The sequence below is a fragment of the Stegodyphus dumicola genome, chromosome 9, assembly GCF_044657685.1.
Source record: "Stegodyphus dumicola isolate Sdum_Otavi_A_Nest chromosome 9, ASM4465768v1".
Taxonomy (NCBI): Eukaryota; Metazoa; Arthropoda; class Arachnida; order Araneae; family Eresidae; genus Stegodyphus; species Stegodyphus dumicola.
Genome location: NC_140776.1, coordinates 107,393,954 through 107,417,901, shown reverse-complemented (window position 1 = coordinate 107,417,901; position 23,948 = coordinate 107,393,954). Strand labels below are relative to the sequence as shown.

The 23,948-nt window shown below is 33.4% G+C and overlaps 1 protein-coding gene across 1 annotated transcript in view; it reads left to right on the top strand.

Annotated features, from left to right (window-relative positions):
• The first annotated feature begins 355 nt into the window (after positions 1–355).
• The window catches only part of LOC118203365 (Na(+)/H(+) exchange regulatory cofactor NHE-RF1), a 113,810-nt gene continuing 90,217 nt past the window's right edge, over positions 356–23,948 (top strand). Inside the window, exon 1 of the mRNA XM_085823878.1 lies at positions 356–963. Coding sequence (XP_085680004.1) covers positions 472–963 — 492 coding nt within the window. The 5' untranslated portion in view covers positions 356–471. The remainder of the gene's footprint in view (positions 964–23,948) is intronic.

Below are 23,948 nucleotides of genomic sequence, written 5' to 3'. Positions count from 1 at the left end.
AAAAAAATTAAAATATTATATAAATATAGTATTAAAATATAGTATAACGGACTCATAAACGGCCCCATAACTCAAATAGCTCCTCACGGATTGGAGGAAACGGCGTTCGCCAAAGTCCTCATCTCCTTTCTTCTTGCTTAAAAAGCAAGATTGATACAGATACAAAACTCAAATAGCTTAGGACTTTATCAAGTCTAAATCTGGCTCTGATATAATGGTTAATTTTATATTATTTAGTCTGCTACAGAATTAATTTCCATTTCGTGACTTTTTCTTCGCTGATAGCAAAGGTCATACTGCAGCCCGTATTGCGCATGCGCTAAGAGCGTGTTTACAACTTGCCCGATCGTTTGCGAGAGTGAAGGTTTCACTTGTGACGCTGACGTTCGCGCTGTGTGGTGTATTTTTGTAAGCGTCTTGTAGCTCTTCGTGTTTAATGTTTGCGTTGTAGAGAAAGTTCATTGAGTTATCATGTCATCCGAGCTGCCACCTGATGCTCCTGCTCCAAGATTGTGCCATTTAATTAAATGGGTGGATTTTGATGGTTATGGCTTTAATTTGCACGCTGAAAAGAGCCGAACAGGTCAGTTCATTGGCAAAGTGGATGATGATAGCCCTGCTCAACACGCTGGTCTTAGAGAAGGTGATCGTATTATCGAAGTTAATGGAGTAAATATTGCAAATGAAAATCATAGACAAGTTGTGGAAAGGATAAAATCTATTCCTAACGAGACTAAATTACTTGTTGTTGATGAGGAAGCTGATAAATGGTATAAAGAGAGAAAAATTGTCGTGAAAAGCACACAGCCCAATGTTTTGTTTATGAAAACCCCTATTCCTCGTCCGAATAAGGAACCTCCTGCTTATGAAAATATATCTCCATCTGCAAATAATGTCGAGAAAATTTCAATCGAGAATGGCGTTCGCGATGCAAAAAGTTCTCCACCCAGTGCTTCGAAACATGTAAGTCAAAATTTAAGTACTATATTTAACTGTGATTTTTTTTTTTTTTTAATAGCCCTTGTTGACAGCTAAGTCCGTTTTGCTTTCCGGAATCAAATGAGGGAGAGAACTGGGAGGCGATTTTGATATATTCTTGAATGGACGAAAGAATATTTAGAATAAGATGCGCAATTCTGTAATTAGCGCTTTAAATATATTTTGTTGCGTGTTATTTTGTATTATTTAATAAAAAAATATTTCAGATAAAGAAAAAATTGATATTTGTAGGTAGAATTTAATAAATTCTGTTAAACCATATATAATTTTCCTATCTGCATTTGCTATGTAAACGCAAGTGAAATGTGAACTATTCTCTCAGAATGCACTGGTTGTTCTCTTTTTCCTTCGAAGCCACACTGGGGTTAAACTGAAATTATGCTTCTTATATTTCAAACTCTTTGGAACTAATCAGTGTACTAAAGTATTCTTAAAAACATTTTCTTTTAATAAAGAAATGCAGTGTACTCTTATATTGGTGTTACCCAGGACCAGTCGTAGACCGTTCGCTGCCTACATACAAATTAGAATTGACTGCTCTTTTTTACAGAAATATACTATGTTTGATAATCATTTCACCGCCCATTAGGATCGGCCCTGGTGTTAGTATCATATTCAGAAACATATATTTTATATTAATGATTCAACTAATAAAAGCTCACTTAGATTGTTAGAAATTTTCTTGATATATAGTCCCTATAAATGCTTTTGATGTTTTTATTTTGGGCAGAATTGACATCAACATGCTTAAAGATAGCCTTACTTCCCTCTGGAATAGTATTTAAAAGTTTAGTATGTTGAATTTATGTAGATCATAAATAGTAGTTTTATCACTTTTTGAAGCCTGCAGATGTCCTCTTTGCATGTTTCGATCGTTATATCAGCGTATAACATGAAGATGATCCAATTTCCTTAAGAAAGTTCTGTATGAAGGCATCCCTCCCTGTAGGCTATTACGTTGAGATAGAGGGGGCCCAATTAAGGCTATCTGATGCCACAGCATTCTTTCAGGGGCTCCAATGCTCACTTTCTCTAATTTTTTGGGAGAACAGAACATTTACAAAATGGCTATTTTCACCCCTCCTGGCTTCAATCCTGTATATACCAATGCTGTTCTCTCTGCCATTCGGAAAAATGTCATCTCTTTTTGTGAACAAACTAAAGAAACAGTAATTGTAAAAAGTAAGGCTAAAAGTTTACAATTGGGTGCTTCTTGTTTCTTGGCGATTCTTTTTTAACGTCAAAATCGGCATCATGAAGGCACAATTTCAAGATGGCTGCTACTCAAAACTAAAATGAGAAGTCAAAGAATTGCACGAACTCTGTTTCCATGTACACATCGATCTGTTTTCACTTAAAAAAACATCCTAGAATTGCACAAACTAGGCATTGTGCACTGCCATAAATTTTTCCATGTACACATCGATCTATTTTCATTTAACAGGAAGCTAAAACAAAGTTATAACTATCATGGTAACCAGAAGTAAGGTTTCATTGCCAAAATGTAAAAAAAAAAAAAAAATTCGTTAATCGAAGGGGCACCTAATTCTACACTAGAGCGAAAGTAAGAACTAAAAGAAACAATACTTATATCCTCTTTTAAGCTCTTTTTTTTATTAAAAAAAAAAGGGGAGGGTGTTGTAAGAAATATTATAAGGTTTTCTGATTGAGAGGTGCATGATTAAAATTATCATTAACTAAATTTAATAGACTTTTAGCTGAAGTGCAGAATCGCTGACTTATTTGTCGCTTTTTACAAGAGTAAGAAAAGAATTGGATTTTTGTCAATTTTCTTTGACTTTTTAAGTGAAAATACATCGATGTGTACATGGATAAAGTCAAGGGAGTGCGCAATGCCATTTTTGTGTGATTCTGGGATTTTTTTTAAGTGAAAATAGGTAGATGTGCACATGGATACCAAGTATGTGCAATTCTTAGAAACGAGCCAAGCAGTGGGTGATTCTGCACTTTCCCCAACCTCAGGGCCGGATAAAGGGCAATCGGGCCCCGCGTTGCCATCAAAATGAACCCTCCCAAAAAAAATCAACTTAAAGCAAATTTCTTTTGATGATAATGGATAAATTACCGTTACCATTTCCAAACTTGTTTATTGCTGTTCGAGTATTCTTAACAATTCCATTAAATGTTGCTTCTGGAGAGAGATCATTTTCCTGGCTAAAATTAATAAAAAACTATCCGAGATCGACAATGAATTAGGATAGATTAAATAATTTAGCAATTATTTCGATTGAAAGTGAAGACGCAAGGAAATTAAATTTTCAAAGAATTTACAGAACAAAAACTTAGAAATATGTAAATTCATGTATTCATATAAGGTGATGTAAATTTATATTCAATAAATGTTTTTGTGTTTTGAACATTTTTATTTTTTAATTTATGTAGAAGTTAACCTGTCTGATGATTCATGACATTTGATATATATATATATATATACTGAATTTGAATTTTATTTAAATATTAAACATATAGAGAAGGCCCCGCAAAAAAAAAAAAAAAAAAAAAAAAAAAATCCAATCGGGCTCCGCACCTATTTGATCCGGGCCTGTCCAAACTTTTATCAATGGGACTCATATTCACCAAAATGTAAAAGCATCTGGTAATTTCTGAGTATCTGCACAACACTGAAAAGTCACCAACTCATTGACAATCTCATAAATTGGTAAAAAGCATTCTGTGGTTATTTTATGGCTCATAAATATTGTTCTATTGATTAAAAAAAGCATTTTATGAGGAAAAAACAAGTGTCTATTGTCATTGCCTCCACATCCATTAGATTTTCCACAAATTCATTGCTTTCTTTGTTATCAGTCACTAAACAGTCCCATTATGACTTTTTTTACAGGAAGGGTGGAAAGATGCACTTAGAGACATTGATTAGTGAAATGATTGTTAAATCAAATATGTATGGTATGTGCTTGTGTAAGTTAGCTGTTGATGCATGTATATTCGAAAATATGCCAAAAGAATATCAGTTGTACCAAATGTTGAAATGAAGAGCACAGATAGTCAGCAAGTATCAACTTCTTTGAATGCAGTAGAAGAATTTTAGAAACGTTGAAGAATACATGCTGATTAATCATGGAAAATTTCATTTCTGTATGACACAAAATTTATTCTTTTTAGAAATTTCATAGTTCTCTTATTTTGATTGATCTATAATAATAAACTATCCTGATAAAAAATGCCATAATTCTCCATGAAGTAAAAATGTAGCTGGAACTTTTGAAAATCAAAGCATAAATTCCATTAATGGAAATAAGCTAGAAGATTATGTTACTTTAGTTGATTAAATTATTAATTAATAGAAAGGAAAACTGTTCGTTGTAGGGAAATATGTAGACTAAAGGGCAGAATCGCCCACTTATTTGATTGTCGGACATTTGTTTGGCGCTTTTTATGAGAGTAAGAATTGGATTTTTGTCAATTTTTTCTCTTTTTAAGTGAAAATACATCAATGTGTACATGGATAAAGTCAAGGGAGTGCACAATGCCATTTTTGTGCAATTCTGGGATATTTTTTTTAAGTGAAAATAGGTCGATGGGTACATGGATACCGAGTATGTGCACTTCTTATAAGCGCACCAAGCAGTGGGCGATTCTGCACTTTTCCCAATATGTACTTGTCATCTGTAGTAGTCTTGGCAACAAAGTAAATAAATATAATAAAAAGGTGACCAAACTGTTGATGCATTTCATAAGTCAGCAAACATTATCAGTATATCAAAGAAAAAGTACTTTTACAAATTTTAATTACTAAATAAGGATTATGTGATACTGTGAAGAAAATGAAATGCATAGCTGTTATGTGAAATCCTCCAGTAACTTTTTTATCTGTTGTTCTAGTGTATACTGTGATTTGTTTCATTAAAAGGAAAAAAAAAAAAATCGGAGAATTGCACAATCTTGTATTACGTACAGGTCAGGATCGTGATTGCCTGAGAAAAGCATTTTCTGATTAAAAATTGATGCACTCAAGATGAAGTGTTTGTAATAATAACGAAGCATTTTAAATTTATATTAGGTTATATTTGTAAATGAAATTTTACGTTACAATAAAATATCTTATTATTTGCTAAATTCTTGGAAAATTGTACCATTTGTTTCAATAGTAACCCCAAAGCCATATTTATCATAGGGGCAATGTAGCCACCACAGTAGGCACCAAAAATGATGGACGAGTTAGACGATATTTTACCACGAAAGAAGTAGACAGTATAGTTAAAAAGTTTACCAAATTTTTTTCATGAGAAGTCCTTCACCAAATAACTAATAAATATGCTACACACTTTCAAAAATGATACATTATAGAAAATTCTCAACTTTGTTAAAGATAATTACACTGAATACTACATTGTAAAAGATCTAGTCCCTGATCTTCTGCAATTATAAGTTCATAAAAAGTATTTTTTTCCTCAAAAACATTTTTTGTACTGTTCATTTCAAACACCCATGCTATGATAAAATCAAAATTAATGACCAAATCTCAAAATCTTTTGTCATCTAAGCACTTCAGAGTCAGCCCTTCTTACAAATTCATTAAAACACTGAATGATGATTACCAGCCATGAAATTATAGCTCAAAACAGCTGAGAGTGCAACATACCAGAATACAATAATTTTATGGATCCTTTTCACCAACACATCATCACAGGAGATTTAAGAATATTTCAGGATCAAGAATTAAAAAATGTAACACAGCTTGGAACTAAATTTTGTCGTACCTTCCATATTAGCAAAAGATATAGCATGCAGCAATTCTGTAATGTGATTTGAATACTTTCATTGTATATGTTAGTTTCCATACTAACTTACCGACCACTATTCTGGAATGGAAATAAGCTTTATTAAAAGATTTTGTCCAAAGGATCACCAACTCGCCTAACTTTAAACAAATTCATAATAAAAAGGCTTTAGAAGTTAAAATTCAACAACTGAGTGATAAATTTATTATTACTAAAATAGACAAATCTAGCAATAACTTCAGTTTTATCTGTAAAAAATTCTACTATGATTTAATTATGCATGAACTCCACAGTACCAACACTTATCAGCAAATCAATACCAATGATAAAATCCTTCTAAAAAAGTTCAGTGCTTTGCATTAGAAGACTTAAAATTTGTCCCAACAACTATTTAAATAAATTGAAAATCTCTACACTCTTACCTAAATTTCACAAAACTCCAGTAAACTTCAGATTCATTGCAAATGGTACAAGAAAGAAGAAGCAAGGGAAAAACAAAGTAAATTCTAATTAGAATAATCTTAAACAAAGAGAATTCTATTGTATTAAAAGAATTGAAAATCAAAGTGAGAAAACAAAATACTTCCATGAAAAATTTTAAATCAAAATGTTTACCTTTAAACAGATAATCCAATGAATTAAGATGTGGATGAATTCATAAAACATAGTTGAAAAAAACTAATTAGAACACACAAAAAGTAATTAAGAACTTCGATCACTCCCATTAGATGCCAGTCTAAACTATGAGACGCAAAATATTAAGTGATGTACAGATCTGCTACCCTGGCCCCATTGACGAACTAAAAAACCCCCGGCCAGAAAGCAATCACTCAGAAGGCTAAAAATCTTGTACAAAATATGTCATTTTAAAGGGGGAAAAAAAACTTAAATATTTCAATGAAAATTTATTTTTATTTTTTAGTTAAAGAAAAATATTGCATATTAATTGAATGAAATCCAAGTAAATTCCCACTCTTGTAAAACAAAAATGGGAATAAACGATGTTATTTAGTGTAAAACTTTAAATTTTAAAATCAATTAATCCTTAAAAAAGACTAAAGAAGTTTTCCAAAAGGTGATCAAATAGTTTTTAATATTGTTACGAAATGTACAGGTGCTGTAAGATGGCTTCCCCCGCAAAGCAGTTTTAGGGTTGCCATAAAATAGGAATGAGAGCAGGGTTGCCATATTTGGCAAGAAATTGCTCATTTGGCGACAAAATTGGAAATTACCATGGGCGGTTGGAGAACCTTCTGGAACGAATTCTTACCGGTTTATCCCAGAATGTTCTCAAACACAGGCCGAAAGCTATATAAACCCTACTGGTCCACAGTCAGTGTGCCTCATCTAGCAAGCTGATTGAGCGAGTGTCTCGAAGTCTAGCGCCGAGTTGGTCGTCGAGTGCATCGAGAGAGTCTTTTAGTGTATCGTGAATTAGCGCATCATCGGGTTTTGTCTTAGACTGTGCTGAGTCGAGAGCTATACTCTTGTGTATCATCAAGAGCATCACGTGGAGAGTCTCAAGAGTATGTGGAGTTCCGAGAACGACCAAGCAGAGTTGGAAGCTGTACTCGGGTGCTTTGCAGTGAAGCTGTCTCCACCTTTGTTGCCTGACAGTGTGAAGGCTGTGTCACTGATTGTTCCAACGTGTTTATAGTATATAGATCTCCGACGACTGTAAAAAGTGTTATTAGAGCTGTCCTGATTAGCATTGGCTAAATAAAGTGTGTTTCGAAGTGTCGTCGTTATTCACTCCAAATTTACGAACCCCGTACGAACGTGAAGTGAAGGAAGAAAATAATGTAACAACTGGTGTCAGAAAAGAAAAAAAAAATGCAACAATACATTGGCACCATTCCTGTTTACGTGCAACACTTTCCCAAGTAAAATGGCATCTAAAACATAATTAAAATTATAATTTCAATAAACTGCATTTTAAATCAAAATAAAAAAAGGAAATAATATAAAAATAGAAATAAATGTTATCTAATCTGCAGAGTACAAAAGGAAATAGTATCGACTTACCTTATTGAGAAATTTCTGTGTCTTTGGTGTGGGCCACACAGAATTCCTTAACAGCATCTAAAAACTGCATAAAATTATCTGAACTAGAATCTGTAAACTGCCATCACCACTTAAATTCACAAAAGTAAGAATAAAAAATATTCTTTGTAGTGTCGGACTGTCAGTGGCATTTTTTTCAAAACTTCCTTTCTCTGTACTCAAGCCATGATCCCTTTCTAATGGAACCCTTTATATAGTGAATATTTGAACCTTTCTCATGATAAAGTTATCTGAACGATTTTTACGTTCGACCATACACATTTCCATTGTACAAATAGGACATTTATACTGATTACTGATTAAACCTTCATTTACACTCTAGTCAGTCAGTGCTTTCTTTCCCATTCATTCCAAATCATAAAGAAACTTCAGGTTAATCTTATCACAGGCAGTAATTTTACAGTGTAAAGCACAAAATAAGCAACGTACTTCTAACCGCCATCCAACACAGAAATAACTTATGAGAAATATTCTTCCAACAATTCAAAATCAGCACAATCATCATTACAACCATTCATGTCATGATAAGGTTTTCAAAATATGCACCATAAAATACTCAGGTTACCATGAATGAAACAAGAAATTGGCGATAATCCAAGGGTTAACCCAAAACTACCAAAGTTTTGATTATTATTGACCAGTTAATCTAATGCAGTTTAAAGTTTGTCTTTGAAATTTTCCAAAGTCTTCTCTTTAATTCAGAAATCTTTTTTTTTTTTTTTTTTTCCATAATGCATAGGCTTATATCTGAATGCTTTGAAATCAGAAGTCTATCATATTTGTAAAGAATTTACTAGTATATTTTTAAGGCTTCTTCATAGGCCCCCCCCCCATGGATTATTCGTGATTTTCTCTCTTTGTATAACCTATGTACAAACCAAATTTGGGAAAAAGGGACCTTCACTAAAATTAATGTTTAGGCAGTTAACAAGTTTGCTTTGTCTAATGTAACTATCCTATTCTAGGTAACTTTCATCGCAGAGATTTTTTTATGCAACGAAACTTCAGTTCATGAAATCGAGCCATTTGTCATCAAAAATATTCATAAACTGAAACTATTTTCCCCTTGGGAATTAATGTGAAATGGATCCACTTCTGGACCAGAGAGGATTGCTTATTTAAACTTTCATAAAAGCACTTTGTGCTCAAGTGCTTAACACGAAACCAATAGAAATTATTAAAACTAAGACATAAAAGGTAAACACATTATATAACATGTAAAATGATTGTACTGTAACCATTAAAAGAAGACCACATGGCATAATTGGAAAGTGGTGAAATAAAAAATGATGTACCTAGGTGGATCCAAAAAAAAAAAAAACGTTACAAGGATCAGCATTTGAAAAGTAATTATCGTGAAGGAGTGCTCTATCCTCAGAATGTAGGCAGATGGCACTTGTTTTTTTACCCGTAGTTGTGCAGGTAGGTAGTATAAGTTTGCAGATGTGTCAGACTGATTAAAATGGCAAGCCGTTTAGAAAAGGATTCTCACTTTGCAAGCCGTGATTCGTTGTCCTGATCGAGTATCTAGAGTTTGGCCATACGGTTACTGCCAATCATTATTGTGCCACTTAAACAAGATTACATGAAGTCATCCAATGTGAGCACCCTGGCATGTTCAGTGATGCCATCCACCTGCATGATAATGCCTACTCCATACTGCTCGCAAAACATGAGAATTGCTGCGAAAATTTAAGTGGGAAGTCTGGAGTCACCACATAGCTCAGGTGTTTAGAATGCAATGATTATTTTCTTTTTCTGAAATTGGAGGAACATTTATCTTGAGTGAGGTTCTCATTAGATAGTGGTGTGAAAACAGCCAGCAAGAACTGGCTCAGAAGGCAGGGACGTGATTTATACAAAGCCGGATGAAACAAGTTGGTCCTGTGTTCAGATAAATGCCTAAATAGGTTTGATGATTATGTGGAAAAATGATAGACAAGTATGCTTCTTAGTTCCTCTTGTATTTTTTGTATATTGTTAAAAAATAGTTTTTTAACCTCCCCTTTTTTTTTCTCTCTGGATCCACCCTAATATTATTATTTAGATGAGGAATCTTATGTTTTATCTCTTAGTACTACACAACTCTCTGGGTCTTTATTTTATTCAAAATTTGTCCAGTGTGATTTGTTGCTGCCTGTGTTTTAATATGTTTTTAAAATGAAACATGGCCTATCATTGAAAATATTTATGCTGCTTTTAACAGGATATAATTTCTTGAAATTTTGCACCTTACTTTATTTTACACAAATTTTGTGGATCAAGGAATTAGTTCTTTTTTTCATCCTTCCTCTTCCTTCATTGTCACCTTTCTTTTTTTTTTTTTTTTTTCCTTGCTGCTACTGGAGTTGTTTAGTTTTTTCTTTAGCTAATATTAAGGAAAACTCTAGTAGCTCATCCATATCTGCACTAGTGACTTCCAAACCCAAGGTTTTACCTGAAGACAGTAGCATAGATAGTAAAAACTTCCTCAAAATCCTGAAAATCTACCTGCAACATAATCTGGCTATAATTTCCTCTAGGGATTCATGGACCTGGAAGCATATGGCTTTGTTAATGAGAGTTAAAGAGTGGAAAATATGTTATATTTTTATGTATTAACTGCTATTACTGTAGCAGGCATTAAAAGTATTAAAGTAATTTATGTATTTTAAAGCACCTCTGATTTGTACTATTAATTCTATAGCAAGCATAGTAAAGGCACCTCAGAGCACCTCTGAAAACCTTTTGCTGCCAACTGGGCCATTCCTAATTTCAGAAATCATTCGTCTTCCAATGTGTTTTTTGCTCTATTTTTATATTCATGAAGAAGGAAGTTTTGCATTATTCTGTAACCAGCCTTCATCAAACCAAAATGTTTTGGTTGGGGAATTCATTCAGTGTGAATATATTCCCCATTTTGGAAACCAAAATGGAGAATATATTCACACTGAATGTTTTTATTCTTAATAGCCTCTCTATTTGTCATATTGAAAAGCTTTCAAACTTTTGGCTATCATTATAAAGCTTAGCTAGCATCCACCATGGACTACTAACATCGTTTCATGACATTGACGACTGAAGACATTGTTCTGCTAAATTTTGTCTTGTTTCTGTCACATGCTGACTAAGTTAAATCTGAATTATAATTAATGTAGTTATTTATTCTACTTACACCTATTTCTGCCTGTTTAAAGCTTATCCGAGTCCTGAATAAATAAATTCCCACATAAACTTATGGCTTATCAAAGGCTGGCACTTGACATTTTACAGCCCAATGTTGTTGCTGTATGTCCTAAATTCTGTTGCCAAGCAGTTCTCTAAATTGAAAACATTTTGCATCTCAGTGTCTTTTTTAAATACTGAAGATTTTGCCATCCCTTAATTTTGTTACGCAGTGCTTTTCTAAATCTCCCCTAAATTCTGCTGCCTGGTGTAGCTGCATCAGTTGTGTCTCTGGTAATGGTGTTATCTGAATGAAAAATCAATTATCCTCAATTCAAACAGCACAAAATGTAATTTTTTAATCGGTGAGTATAATGTACAAAATCTGTTTTTTTACTTATGGAAAGAAATTTCTGTTCTCCTGGTCTAGACTGGGTCTCCTTGAAAAATTTTGCAATTCTGTTAGCTGAAGGCTGTAATCACCCCCAAAGCATAATATCAACAAAAAATTTAACATACTCTTTGGTATTCAATTACTAATATATATATATTTTTGAAATTGTTCATATATTGCTGGGTAATTCATTTCTCAGACTGCTGTGTGTTGATAGTCATAGGATGATGAAAGGAAAAAATAATGATGATTCTCCATGTTGCTGTCGGGGGATTTTTTTTTCTTCTATATGAAGATATTTTATTTAGTGCCAAAGTGAAATTAAGAGTTGGGACTTCACAGATTCTTTTTTTTTTTTTTTTAATAAAAAAATATCAAAGACACTATGTGGGAAACAACCTCCCCCCCCCAAAAAAAAAGGATTGCTGATGGTGCAGAGGTCCAGATTTTAAATCATTCTGTATTGGATGTCCATATTCTGGGCTTTGTACTGTGTATGCGAAATGTAATGTACTATTTCTAACAGCATATACAAAATTATTTTTTAAGGATATTAAATAAATTGGTTCTACTAATGACATCCCTGTGGCTGATGTTTTGATATTAGCACATTAAAAACTAGCTCAGATTTTCTGAGAGATCTTTTTTTTGCATTTGTATATGTAATGAAACTGTGGTTCTATGACACAACATGAATGATTTGATCGTGAATGCGGTACAAACTTGCATCAAAATTTTCGGTGAAACAGCACTTTTCCCATGATTCACTGTGAACATAGCTTAACAAACTCGTGTAGAATTTTTCATAATTAGAACTGGCCAAAGAATGTAATAACAGAACAATTTTGGAGACGATGAAATACAAGAACACTGAGATGTAAATGCGCAAAAATACAGATGCGGTAGATACTTGATGCTTGGAGTGTCTATCCATTTTTGAAGAAGGAGCAGTCGAGCCGGATTAAATTCCTTTTATTTATTTAAATTCCCATTTTGTGGCCACAGTTTACTTGGCACTCTACTCATGCCTATTAAAGAACATTTACAATTTTGATATTATTGCCATAGAAGAGAATATGGCAGCACACACATGATTGCAGACAGGCGTCTGGCCAAGAGGGAAAGCACAGGCAAAAGTGACGTATCAGTTGATAGAAAGAAGGGAGGGATTAAAAAGTTTCAGTTTTTAGTTTTGGTTTACAGTTTGGTGATTGCTACAGTTTGGGCATCTGCATTAAGGGTTATGAAAGATCTCATGATTAATTTGAATGATGCAATTTAGACTTATGACGCTATTTCTAACACAGAGAAAGGAAGTCCAGAAATTAAATAAAAGAGATTATAGACAATTAAATTTAGAAGTTTGCTTTCATATTTTTATCTTACATATATAAAGTCAGGTATGACTTTTTTTTTTTTTTTTTTTTTTTTTTTTTTTTTTTTTTTGTGAACACTTGTGTTACAATGCTCTAAGCCACCTTCTACAAAAAAAAAAGGTGGTGGAAAAAACAATGACATACATTTAATTCTCCCATAAAAGCAGGTAATAATATGCAGTATCACTATTCTTCCATATATCATGCTTTCATTTTTTTTAATAGACTTCAAATCCATTCCATCAGAATACAATTTGGTAAATTTTTATTGCAACTGAGTTTCAAAATCAACATTTACCTCAGATGGAATCAGCTTACAGTGTTTGGTGTTTTGTTCTAGTAGATCATTAAACTGAACTTGCATATCCTCATAATGTTTTTTTAATTAGCATACATAACACAGTCGTCATCTTTTAAATCAGTGCATCAGTGCTTTGTAATGTATGATGTGAAATGCTAAATGACTGCATAATTTGAATTTTTCCTGAAATGCATTTCCCCCCTAGATATTAAATCACAATTATTTTGTTCTGGAAGCAGCTTATTATGAGAATTCATTTTTCAAATACAACTAAAGGTAAAATATGTCTGTTTTCGTGGTTCCAGAAAGTACAAATAACTTTTAACTGCAAATTTATGGACCTTTTTTATGACATCAGTTTATTTTATTAAATTCTTGCATAATAAGATTTTATCATGAATCCCTTAGTTCATAATATAGACTTCAGAAATGCAATTTTTCTTGTGGATGTTGGTTGGGATACACTGTTTTAGACAAACCATCACACAATCAAGAGTCCTTTACACCATCTTAACAAGATATTTTTGTTCTTTTCCAATATATAACTCAGAAGCTTTTGTAGCCATTTGTTTAAAAAATCCCCAAACTTTTTAAATTCAGGATGTTCCTAACATGTAGTAATGAATCTGAGACAGTCCTTGATTTCATGTACTTTCCTGTAACTCTCTGCCTGTAATATTTTGGCTCTACAGGGTGACCCATGAAATGCAGCTCACCTTTCTTAATATGGCAAATGCACACTATCTTTCTGATGTGATGAGGATATAATTAATGAAAAGGAAGGCAAATTAAAGCCCGGACATCATTACCAACAACTCATTGTTGGCTAGACAGTTGGCTGACAAAGGGTTACTACCTTCTTCAAAGGCAGTAACCCTTTGTCAGCCAACTGTCTAGCCAACAATGAGTTGTTGGTAATGATGCTTCTTCACTGCCTTCTTCATATAAATCTCGCTTATGTATAGTAGTTTTCATCTTGGATTGTTTTTGTACCATCTTTTATTTTACATACCATCACCAAATAACCACTAGCACAACCTTCATTTTATGCAGTTATCACTTATTCAGTGATTATGTTAATCTTCAGACTTTCATATGTGATCTGCATTTTAGTATTCATTGTTTTTAGGACATTTATATATCATGCTGAAGTTATTTGTTGTGCATAATTTAGAAATTTAATGTGTTCCACAAGAGTTAGAGCTTTGTGCCCAAGCACCCTGGTATTCAAGCACCATTAAACTTTGAATTGCTAGCGCAATGAGGAAACAAAATAGACTGCTTTCTAACTGTTGATGACTTGCAAGATGTGCAATCGGACTATGAATTTGGTTTTGAACATTTTTCAAACAGCAGGAAACTCCAGGAAGCAGTGGTTTGTTTAAATTTAATTACATTCACAATTCTTTTTCAAAACGAAAAAAAGAATTGTTAACAGATTATTTCAGAGGGACGTGTTACTTCTGATATTTAATTGATCTCTTATATCACGAATAATGAACGAGTGGAGTATCTAAATAACGAATTCTATCAATTTTAATTGCATTGTCAGATGTACAAGTTATTATCTTTTTTAATTAAAATTGTAGATGATTCTCAAGTAAAATTATTTAATAAATTATTCCCGTTCAATTTTATGATAAATTATTTTTCTCCGTTTACTGCTTTAATTACCATATTCATTTTACATAAAAGCATATTGTATAAAAACCTTTAATTTCACTTTGTTTGCTCTTTTGAAAATCATTCTTAAATAATACTTTTTCAATGTTAAAGCTGCAAGGGCATCGCTAAAATTGGGATCTGGCATAAGTAAAATGCTACTGCTCTAGGGCTCCATTATTTAATAATTGAGATTATTATTGTTGTTTCTGTTAACTTTGATTTTTGTTTAAAAATATTCACGATGGCATTTTCTGAATTGCTTATGACGACACCATTAGCAGTCCTTGAAAAGTTCTAACTTGACCTCTGCCTCGAGGAAATATGTCCTTAAATACGTTGCACTAAGCAGCATAACGAGTATAATAAAGAATAAATAGACTCGGCAATGTAACGACCTTGTTCGCAGGCGCTTTTGCCATGTTACGTATGTCCCCAATTTCTGTTGTTAACTTTCGTAATGGGCTTCATTCCCCTAAGAGCGTTTTAATCATTTTTTTTTTTTTTTTTTTCATCACTGTAGGCTGTCGAATATGTTGACTTTGTTTGTTGTGATGCGGAAATACTTTGCTCCTTTGTTCCAATGAAATAACGACACCAATTTTTGGGTTCTCTCTTTACTGTAAGCGCCGCTTTTTGTGATAACATTTGTCCACGTCTATTTTGATAACATTAAACCATTAGAAAAATTATCTTCAAAATAGAGTGGAATTTAACTAATTTAATATAACTAGAAACATATAAATAGGTACTTTGACAGAATTTTAATTAGGAAAATGCTGAAGTTTGTCTATGTGCTGTGTTGTATGACGTTCATGGAAATTATTTGGCCTCTGATGCTGCGCGTTATACTCGCGAGCATCCCTTACTGGAAGAGAACATGCCAATGTATAATTTAAAATTGGGGGGGGGAGTAATCTTAGTTTGGCGTAGATATTTTCAGGAGAGGGAATTATGCAGATTTTTTTTTGGGGGGGGGAGCGGAACGTGTGAAAGAGGACTTGTCTGTGATCGCCCTCAGATTCTACGTTAAACTAAGCATGATTTTTGTCTAATTTTAAATGGTTGACTGAAGTAGAAGTCTAGCTTTTTGGCGCTACCTTGGTGACATTTGTTTACTTGGTAGTTTTTATAATCTGTTTTTACTTTATTTGGAAACTGTACCTAACTTTAAAAAAAAAAAAAAAAAAAAAATTTCTGTAATATTTTCAACAAATTAACCGAATTGTTGATCATAGTGATATCTTTTCCATGCTTTCGTATGCAAACGGGCGGGACTCTGGCAATTCGATAACAATATACGAATGATTAAGTTAACCGCGATCACATTAAATGGCGTTTCCTGTAGTAAGATTATCATATTTCAGGACAGATAATAATCGAGAACGTTTTGGGAAAAATGAACGTTTTTTTTTTAAAAAAAAACCTGCGATTTACAATTTTTTAAATTTTGCTCTCTATGGAATTTTGGACATTTCCCTTACGAATACTTTCCTTGCCATACTAGGTTCGCCTATAGGAAATACCAATTAAATTCTTATAAATCGGCAAATGTGTCTTTACCAGATTTGGTACCGTTTTATAGTCCGTTAAAGTGTTCCAAGTTAATGTTCTGTTTTCGTGACGTCAGTATCACATAAGGGGGGGAGGCACTTTTCGTATCAATCGAGCAAATACGGCCGCTAATCAGTTATAAGAAGTTTTTTATGTGCTTGAATATGAAAAAATGTTTTTCTACTCATAGTTTCGGAACTCTGGTATGGACGGAAATATGCCTCGGCTTTGGTTTTGGTCGTTCAACAAATCAGATCATAGTTCTGATATGTTGTCCTCCAAGAAGTATAGATTTAATCCCGTCACTACTATTTTTGAGGACACATCAAAGACTGAGTTTTTGTTCCTTCCCTTCTGAGAAGTTTGGACGATCATATATAGTATACAATAGCTGCTGTACCAGTTGAGATGGACCATATTAATGTGACCAGAGAACTTGAAGAATGTTTTTTTAGTACGATTGCTTGTGGTGATACAAGACTAGGATAGAAGTTTTGTTCTTTCTCTTTCTGGAAATTTGGCGATGTTAAGCAATGCATCAGAATAACTGTTGTACGTATTGTAATAAACAACGTACTGTGATCGAAGAACTTGAATGTTGTTTGATCTTGTGGGGGATGTAGGACAAGAACAGAATTTTTCTTGTTCCTTCCCTTTGTACAACTTTGGAAGATCTTAAACAGCGCGTCACAGCAGCTGTTGAGATGGAGTGAACCGGGTAACCGTAGAACTTGAGTGTCTTCTTTATCAGTCCATGATGCGTTCTGGTCTCCTTTAAAATTTCATCAGGCTGTTCTGCTCCTCGCCGTAGTCTTTCAGTTGATGGCCTTTAAGTTAGACAAATCTTTCTTCAAACACTCTAGCTATCTAAGTTTCGGTCTTCCTTTTTTTCGAATGCCTATTGGTTAGCACGTGAATACTTTTTTTTTCTGGATGAATCTATTTTCGGGCATTCTGATAAGGTGACCAGCCCATCTCAATCTTTGAATAAGAACTTGAATGTTCTTTGGTGTAATTCTTTTTTGTAGAGGTACAGGGCAAATACTGAGTTTTAGTACCAGAGTTGCTGTTGGTATCAGTCCTCACTTGTTCGTTGATTCACTTTTGTGTCTGAATTACTTTTCAAATAAATAGATGCTACCACCAGATGTTATTGCTGCGTATTTTTTTAAAGAATCAATATAACGAATGTAAAAAAAAAAAAAGTGTGTGCCAACACTTAACAGGAATTCTAAACATATGCTGGTTTTTAAAATCTTATAATTTTCCTCTTGAATTTTATGTGGCGCAAGTGCGAAGAACATGATATTTAAAAAGACAAAAATAAAATAATAAAAACAAAAAAAGCTGTGTAAAGAAATTAATTGCAACACCTTTACACTGTATGAAGTCTAAACATATGCTGCTTTTAAAAATTTGTGTGATTTCACTGTTGAATTTTATAACTAAGTGCGGAGAAAGCGGTATTATCATAAAGGTTAAAAAAAAGGTAGTTTCAGCATCAAGAGCAGATTAGTAAACTTCGAGCTCAGCGATAGCATAAAAAACCCCTAAATTCTGTTTTGCAACAGTAAAATCTGAATCGTTTCAGACTTTTTTTGGGGGTAGGGGTATGTTTTTCCCCTCCCGATAAGTTCGGAGGATTTTTAAAAGCGCTTCACTGTCTAGTGACGCGCGCGGCTAGGCGGGACATTTCCGAGAAACGAGATTCTAGTAGCACTAGTTTAAAAGGAAGGGTTCCGAGAAATGCTTCATCTAGTCGAGGAAGGGGTATCTCGGCTATGAGGAACAGTTTGAAACTTTTCCGAAAATGTTTGGTTCGCAGCTGTGTTCCACGTAGATATTGTTACGTTTTTTCTTTCTTCTGACACCAGTTGTTACGTTATATTCCTCCTTCACGTTCGTAGATTTGGAGTGAATAACGACGACACTTGATGAAGTATCGAAACACACTTTATTTATCAATATTAATCGGGGCAGCTCCAAAACTTTTACAGTCGTCGAAGATCTACTATAAACACGCTGGAACAATCAGCGAGACAGCCTTCACACTGTCAGGCAGTAACGGTGGAGACAGCTTCCTGCAAAGCACCCGACTCTGCTTGGTCGTTCTCGGAACTCCACGTACTCTCGAGACTCTCCACGCAATGACACACGAGCACAGCTCCCGACTCTTCGTTTCAGTCGTTCCCGGAGTTCAACACGCTCTCTCAACGATGCACTAACCGCGCTACACTAACAGACTCCTTCGGTGCACTCGACAACCTACTAGGCACTCACTTCCCGGCTCTCAACTCGATTTACCGCTAGACGAGAGACACACACTGACTGACTGCGGACCAGCAGGGTTTATATAGCTTTCGGCTTGTGTTGAGAACATTCTGGGCTAAACCGGTAAGAATAAGTTCCAGAAGGTTCTACATCCGTCCGTGGTATATCGCCAATTTTGCCGCCAAATGGGCGTTTTCTCGCCAAATGTGGCAACCCTGCATTCCCTTGCTATTTTACGGCAATCCTAAATCTGCTTTGCGGTGAAGCCATCTTACCGCACCTGTACATTTCGCAACAATATGGAATTTTGAGTGGTCGCTTTAAATTGGATTGCTTACATTTACTTTAGGTTTAGGTCGCGATGCACTAAAAGACTCTCTCGATGCACTTAACGACCAACTCGGCGCTAGACTTCGAGACACTCGCTCAATGACTGACTATCAACTCGCTAGACGAGCCACACACACTGAGACACATTGACTGCTGACCAGCAGGGTTTATATAGCTTTCGGCCTGTGTTCGAGAACATTCTGGGCTAAACCGGTAAGAATTCGTTCCAGAAGGTTCTCCAACCGTCCATGGTATATCGCCAATTTTGTCGTCAAATAGGCGATTTTTCGCCAAATATGGCAACCCTGCTTCCCTTGTTATTTTATGGCAACCCTAAAATTGCTTTGTGGGAAAGCTATCTTACCGCGCCTTTACATTTCGTAACACTATCAATCAATCAGACAAAGGTTCTGCTTCTGAAGGATCACTAGTAATTTTCAATATGGCGATGGTGTGAGATCCTGAACGGTGGAATAAAGCCGATTTAATTTTAGAAATGCGGAAAAAGCCGTATATATTGCTGTTTTGTTGTAGTATAACTGTCTAACTCCTTTTTAAAATGTTTATATATTCATTAAATTTGTAATCGTGAAAATTTCAGAGTAGACAGTATTTTGTGACGTGCTATTTCTGCTGATTTGTTAGCAAATTATTCGTCGCTAAAAGTTTGCAAATTTGTCGTATTTCATGCTGATCTTGAGAAAAGAAATGTTATTGTTATGTAATAGATTTTTAACTAAATTTAAGGTGATTAATTTTTTAAAATCTGTTTGTATATGCGCGACTTTGCTTTTCTTCTAATTGAAATTGCATAATCAGCGATTATGTATATTTGTTAAAACATGGATTATATAATAATAAAGATATACATTAAATTTGTATGCTATTATCTTCACGTTATTAATAAAATGCTTTTTAAAGATTATAAACACATTAAGTATGTTTGTATTATAAATGCTACATATTGAAACATTGGAAATTTACGGATTTATTATTATGAATGATGAAAAACATTTGCATGTACATTCATTAATATAAATCTTACGTTAATACTAATAAACATACAAAACATACATCAAATTCTAAACCATCGCTTCTTTCTCTATATGTATGTAAATATATGACTTGTTAGATGTGTGTGTATTATATATGAATACAAAAATGAGCATTGCCAAGTGTATTTGAAGTTACTGCTAATTCATATAACGGTTATGCAATTAGCAGCAACTGTGGTCATCAGTTCTTTGCACATTATCATGGATATGGAATGCACTGTTGAAAGATAATTGAAGTGCACTTGGCTAGTCATTAAAATTCACATTCACCCATTTACACACAACCTTTGCATTTGTAATTTACTTGGGAATTTAAACAAAACACACACACACACACACAAAAAGAAAAAAAAAAAAACTGAGCAAGTAGCTTTTACGAAATATATAACATTTTGGGGATAAAATAAATATTTTTCACTCATCACAAAACGTATAGTATCTGTAAATGACATTACATTGTGTATATAAAAGTTATTAAATAAATATATGGATACAAAAATATTGTTTACAATAATAAAATCAGAAGTTAAGACGAATCATTGAATGTACGATATAAACGTATTCACAAAAATATATGCAATAGATCATTACAAGAATCAGAGTTAAAAAATATACGATTTAAAAGTAACAATGTGATAAACACATGTCATTGTGTCAAGGTATTGAGCTGACAGTATTAAAATAATTAAAAAAATATAATAAAACAAAAATATTAAACAAATTAATTAAAAAACAGAAAGGTATTAAAAAGAGCACTGATGTGAAACTTATGATTGAATTTAAGTTCTGTTGTCAGGTAGATCTTACCAATTCCCAATCTCAGCCAGATAGAAAATACAATTTTATTACGCTGTATCAAGATCACCTCACTATTTTTTTTTTAAACATATTTCGAAGAACAGTTTTTAATGGCTTTCTTTCATAAATTTTTCAAAATAACATTTGTATTTTAGAGGAATGAACGTCGTCTAAATAATAGCCTTATCATAACCTTTTTTTTTTTTCATACTTTGCTTAAAAAGCATTTGTCATTCTATAGAATGCCTAGGTATTATATACAATATTTAGGTAAAGTATGTAATAATTCTCTTATTTTCATACCTTGCCTAAAATCGTCCGGCATTATATAACATATACACGGAATTTGAAAGCAAACGTTTCTTTCTCTAATCTGAGCGATAACTGATTGTGGTTTGGCTTTCCAATCTATTTAAGTGAAGATAGAAACGCAATTCCGAGAAATGTTTCTTTCGACATCGTGTTCCGGCTACAAATAGCGTATGTAATACTCGATCCGTATGCAGAGATGTGCTTGAGAAGGACGTAAATCTAGCATTATTAAAAGTCACCCAAAGAATATTTGTAACTTAGCCATGTAAACTTAAGACTATATTTTTTAATCGCGTTAAATATTTCAGCCTTCGTATTAAAATTCTGGCTTCTGTAATACTCTGGAACGGTCAGTTTCTTTTCGGTTAACCTTGTGTAAAAGCATGCAAGGCAGAATAATGCAAGTTTTCCGTGTACTTTATGCGGATGAAACAAAGAGAAATTGTATGGGGGAGAAGCAGCGCTGGATTTCGAAATGTTTTCGAAAAATAAATGATATTTTTTCACGTGAATATTGTCAAGAATCGTCTTTTTGGCGTTATTTTCCTTTTTTGATGTGTTTGAAAAAAAGGGGTGGCTTCAGATATTTCCTGCATCGTCTGTCATTTTTCATGTTGCCAGATTCGATTGCTTTCCTTCCTTGTGTCAGCTACGCTGTAGCATTCACCCCCCTTAATTATTTTAGCTTTTTGTCTTCTTCTTTTGCTGTGCTGAGTCAGACCTTTGCGGAAATTTTCCCTGTAGTTCGTGTGAGACGTCATTATTTTCTTGCGTTTAAAGCCGCAGTCAGTTTTGTAATTGAAAAGTTTAATGAGCTTCTTAGACTTTTCTAATGTTTGTCACCGTAATAAAAGCGGGGTTGAGTGTTTAAAAATCGTCTCAAATCTGAATTATTATTTTTTCGAATATAAACTTGGAAAAAAATCAATCGTACATTCCCCCCACGTTTTTTCTAGTTGGAAAGTTTTCGTACTTCGGAGAAATTCCATACGGATCGTTCAAAAATATTTTACGCAGCTTTTGCCGTGAATGTGTAACTCAAATGGATGTATAAAAAATAGGAAAATTGTTTATGCAAATGATGCGTTGGTAATGTCCCTGTTGCTTAACAAGTAAATCATAAATTCGAAAATCTGAGCCGACACTTTTTAAAAACACCAACATTTATTTTACACGCCATTTCTTATTCTGCAAAATCTTAAATGCAACTAACAAACAGAAAAGCAGACGTAGACGTAATGATGCATCTGGGCACGTGATCCTCGTGACAGACGAATTCTTTAGGGTTGCCACAGGCAGTGTGTCGCCTGTGGCATTTCAGGCTTTCCCAGTTGGAAGTTTTTCTGAAAATCGTCCCATTTCAGCCTCTGTCGATGGCTCAAACTGTTAAATCCGAAACTGTGTTAATAAGTCACATGACTGTGAAATATGTTTGAATTTTATGTCGAGATAACATTTCGATGCACATTACATTCGTGACAGTAATGTCACCTAATGCTGATATAAAATGCAGTGAAATAATTAAGTGTTTTTAACTCGATTATTTCAATGTTCTCTTTATATATGGCTATTTCGATTACTAGAATAATCGCAGCTAAAAAAATATTGTACTTAATTAATGAGTCAATTTTTGCCTTTTTTAAGCCATTTTTCTTACCTGATATCAAACTTCTAATCCTGTGAATTTCATTACAGCGGAGTTTGATTGTAGTAAATCTTTATATGAAATAAACTCGTTTTGTGTGTATATTATTTTTCTTCAGTTAAAATATAAAATAACCCTTTATACTCTATCTACAGAAGTCTTTACCCGACCTTTATGTGAATATAGACTATTTATATGAATTAATAGAGCTTAAAAACTAAAAAAATTAATTCTGTAAAAAGTAATTTTTTTTTAATTTCATAATTCTTAAAGTAAATTTTTCTTCTTTTTAATATTTTAATCTAGAATGTTCTACAGATAAATAAATAACAAAACGAAATTTAATCTAAGTAAGTGGCATAAAGGATATTCTACACATAAATAAAATAAAAAAAAAATAACAAAACAAAACGAAATTCAATCTGAACAGGTGGCATAAAATTACAAATATCATTCAGTATTAGTATTAACGGGCGGTTAGGGTACGAACTGCGCGAAATTTGATCGAAGCTCCTCCACCCCCCTCTTATCTAATAGACGAACTGCGCAACTTTTTCCTGTCCCCCCTTTCTAAGAACTTGAATTCCCAAGAAGATTGGGTGCTACAAGTCATTTATCGCCATTAATGGGGCATTTTATTCAGACTGCAAGCCTCTGTTTTCGTTTATAAATATTGTAAAAAAATGAGCATACAAAACAAATGCTAATTTAAAGTCTGGCGTGAATTTCTTTTACACTCATTTTAAAGTTTTATGATGCTTAAAAGAATGGTAAGCCAGATCTTTTTTATTCTCTGTAAGAATTAAAAACTTTCTCAAAGTTGTAGAATTTAGTCGCTGATATATCAGTTTTGAATAATAAAATTGATAGATTAATGACATACACAAAACTGATACGTAATCAACCTATCAAATATCGGATTTGTAGCGCACTTTAAAAATACGTTTCTTGTCTAGATAAATATTAACAAATCTTCTTAGATAGCATATTGATTTTTAACTTTCAAATTTACCATTTTAGGTAAACAGTTCTAATTAAATTTAAACAATTCTCTTTATTAAATCTAAAAATTGGATTTCTTAAGTGGTTCTAAATTCACACTAATATTATTGCAATATATTGCGGTATTAAGCTTTCCATTTTTAGTCATTGAAGTTATTTTAAGGTTATTTAACTTTCTTACAAAGTCCATATTTTAATACTAGAAACGTTTAAATATTTATTCTGTTTTCCAGTTACTCAACCTATGTACTTTGGCATACATTTAATTTCTAATACAC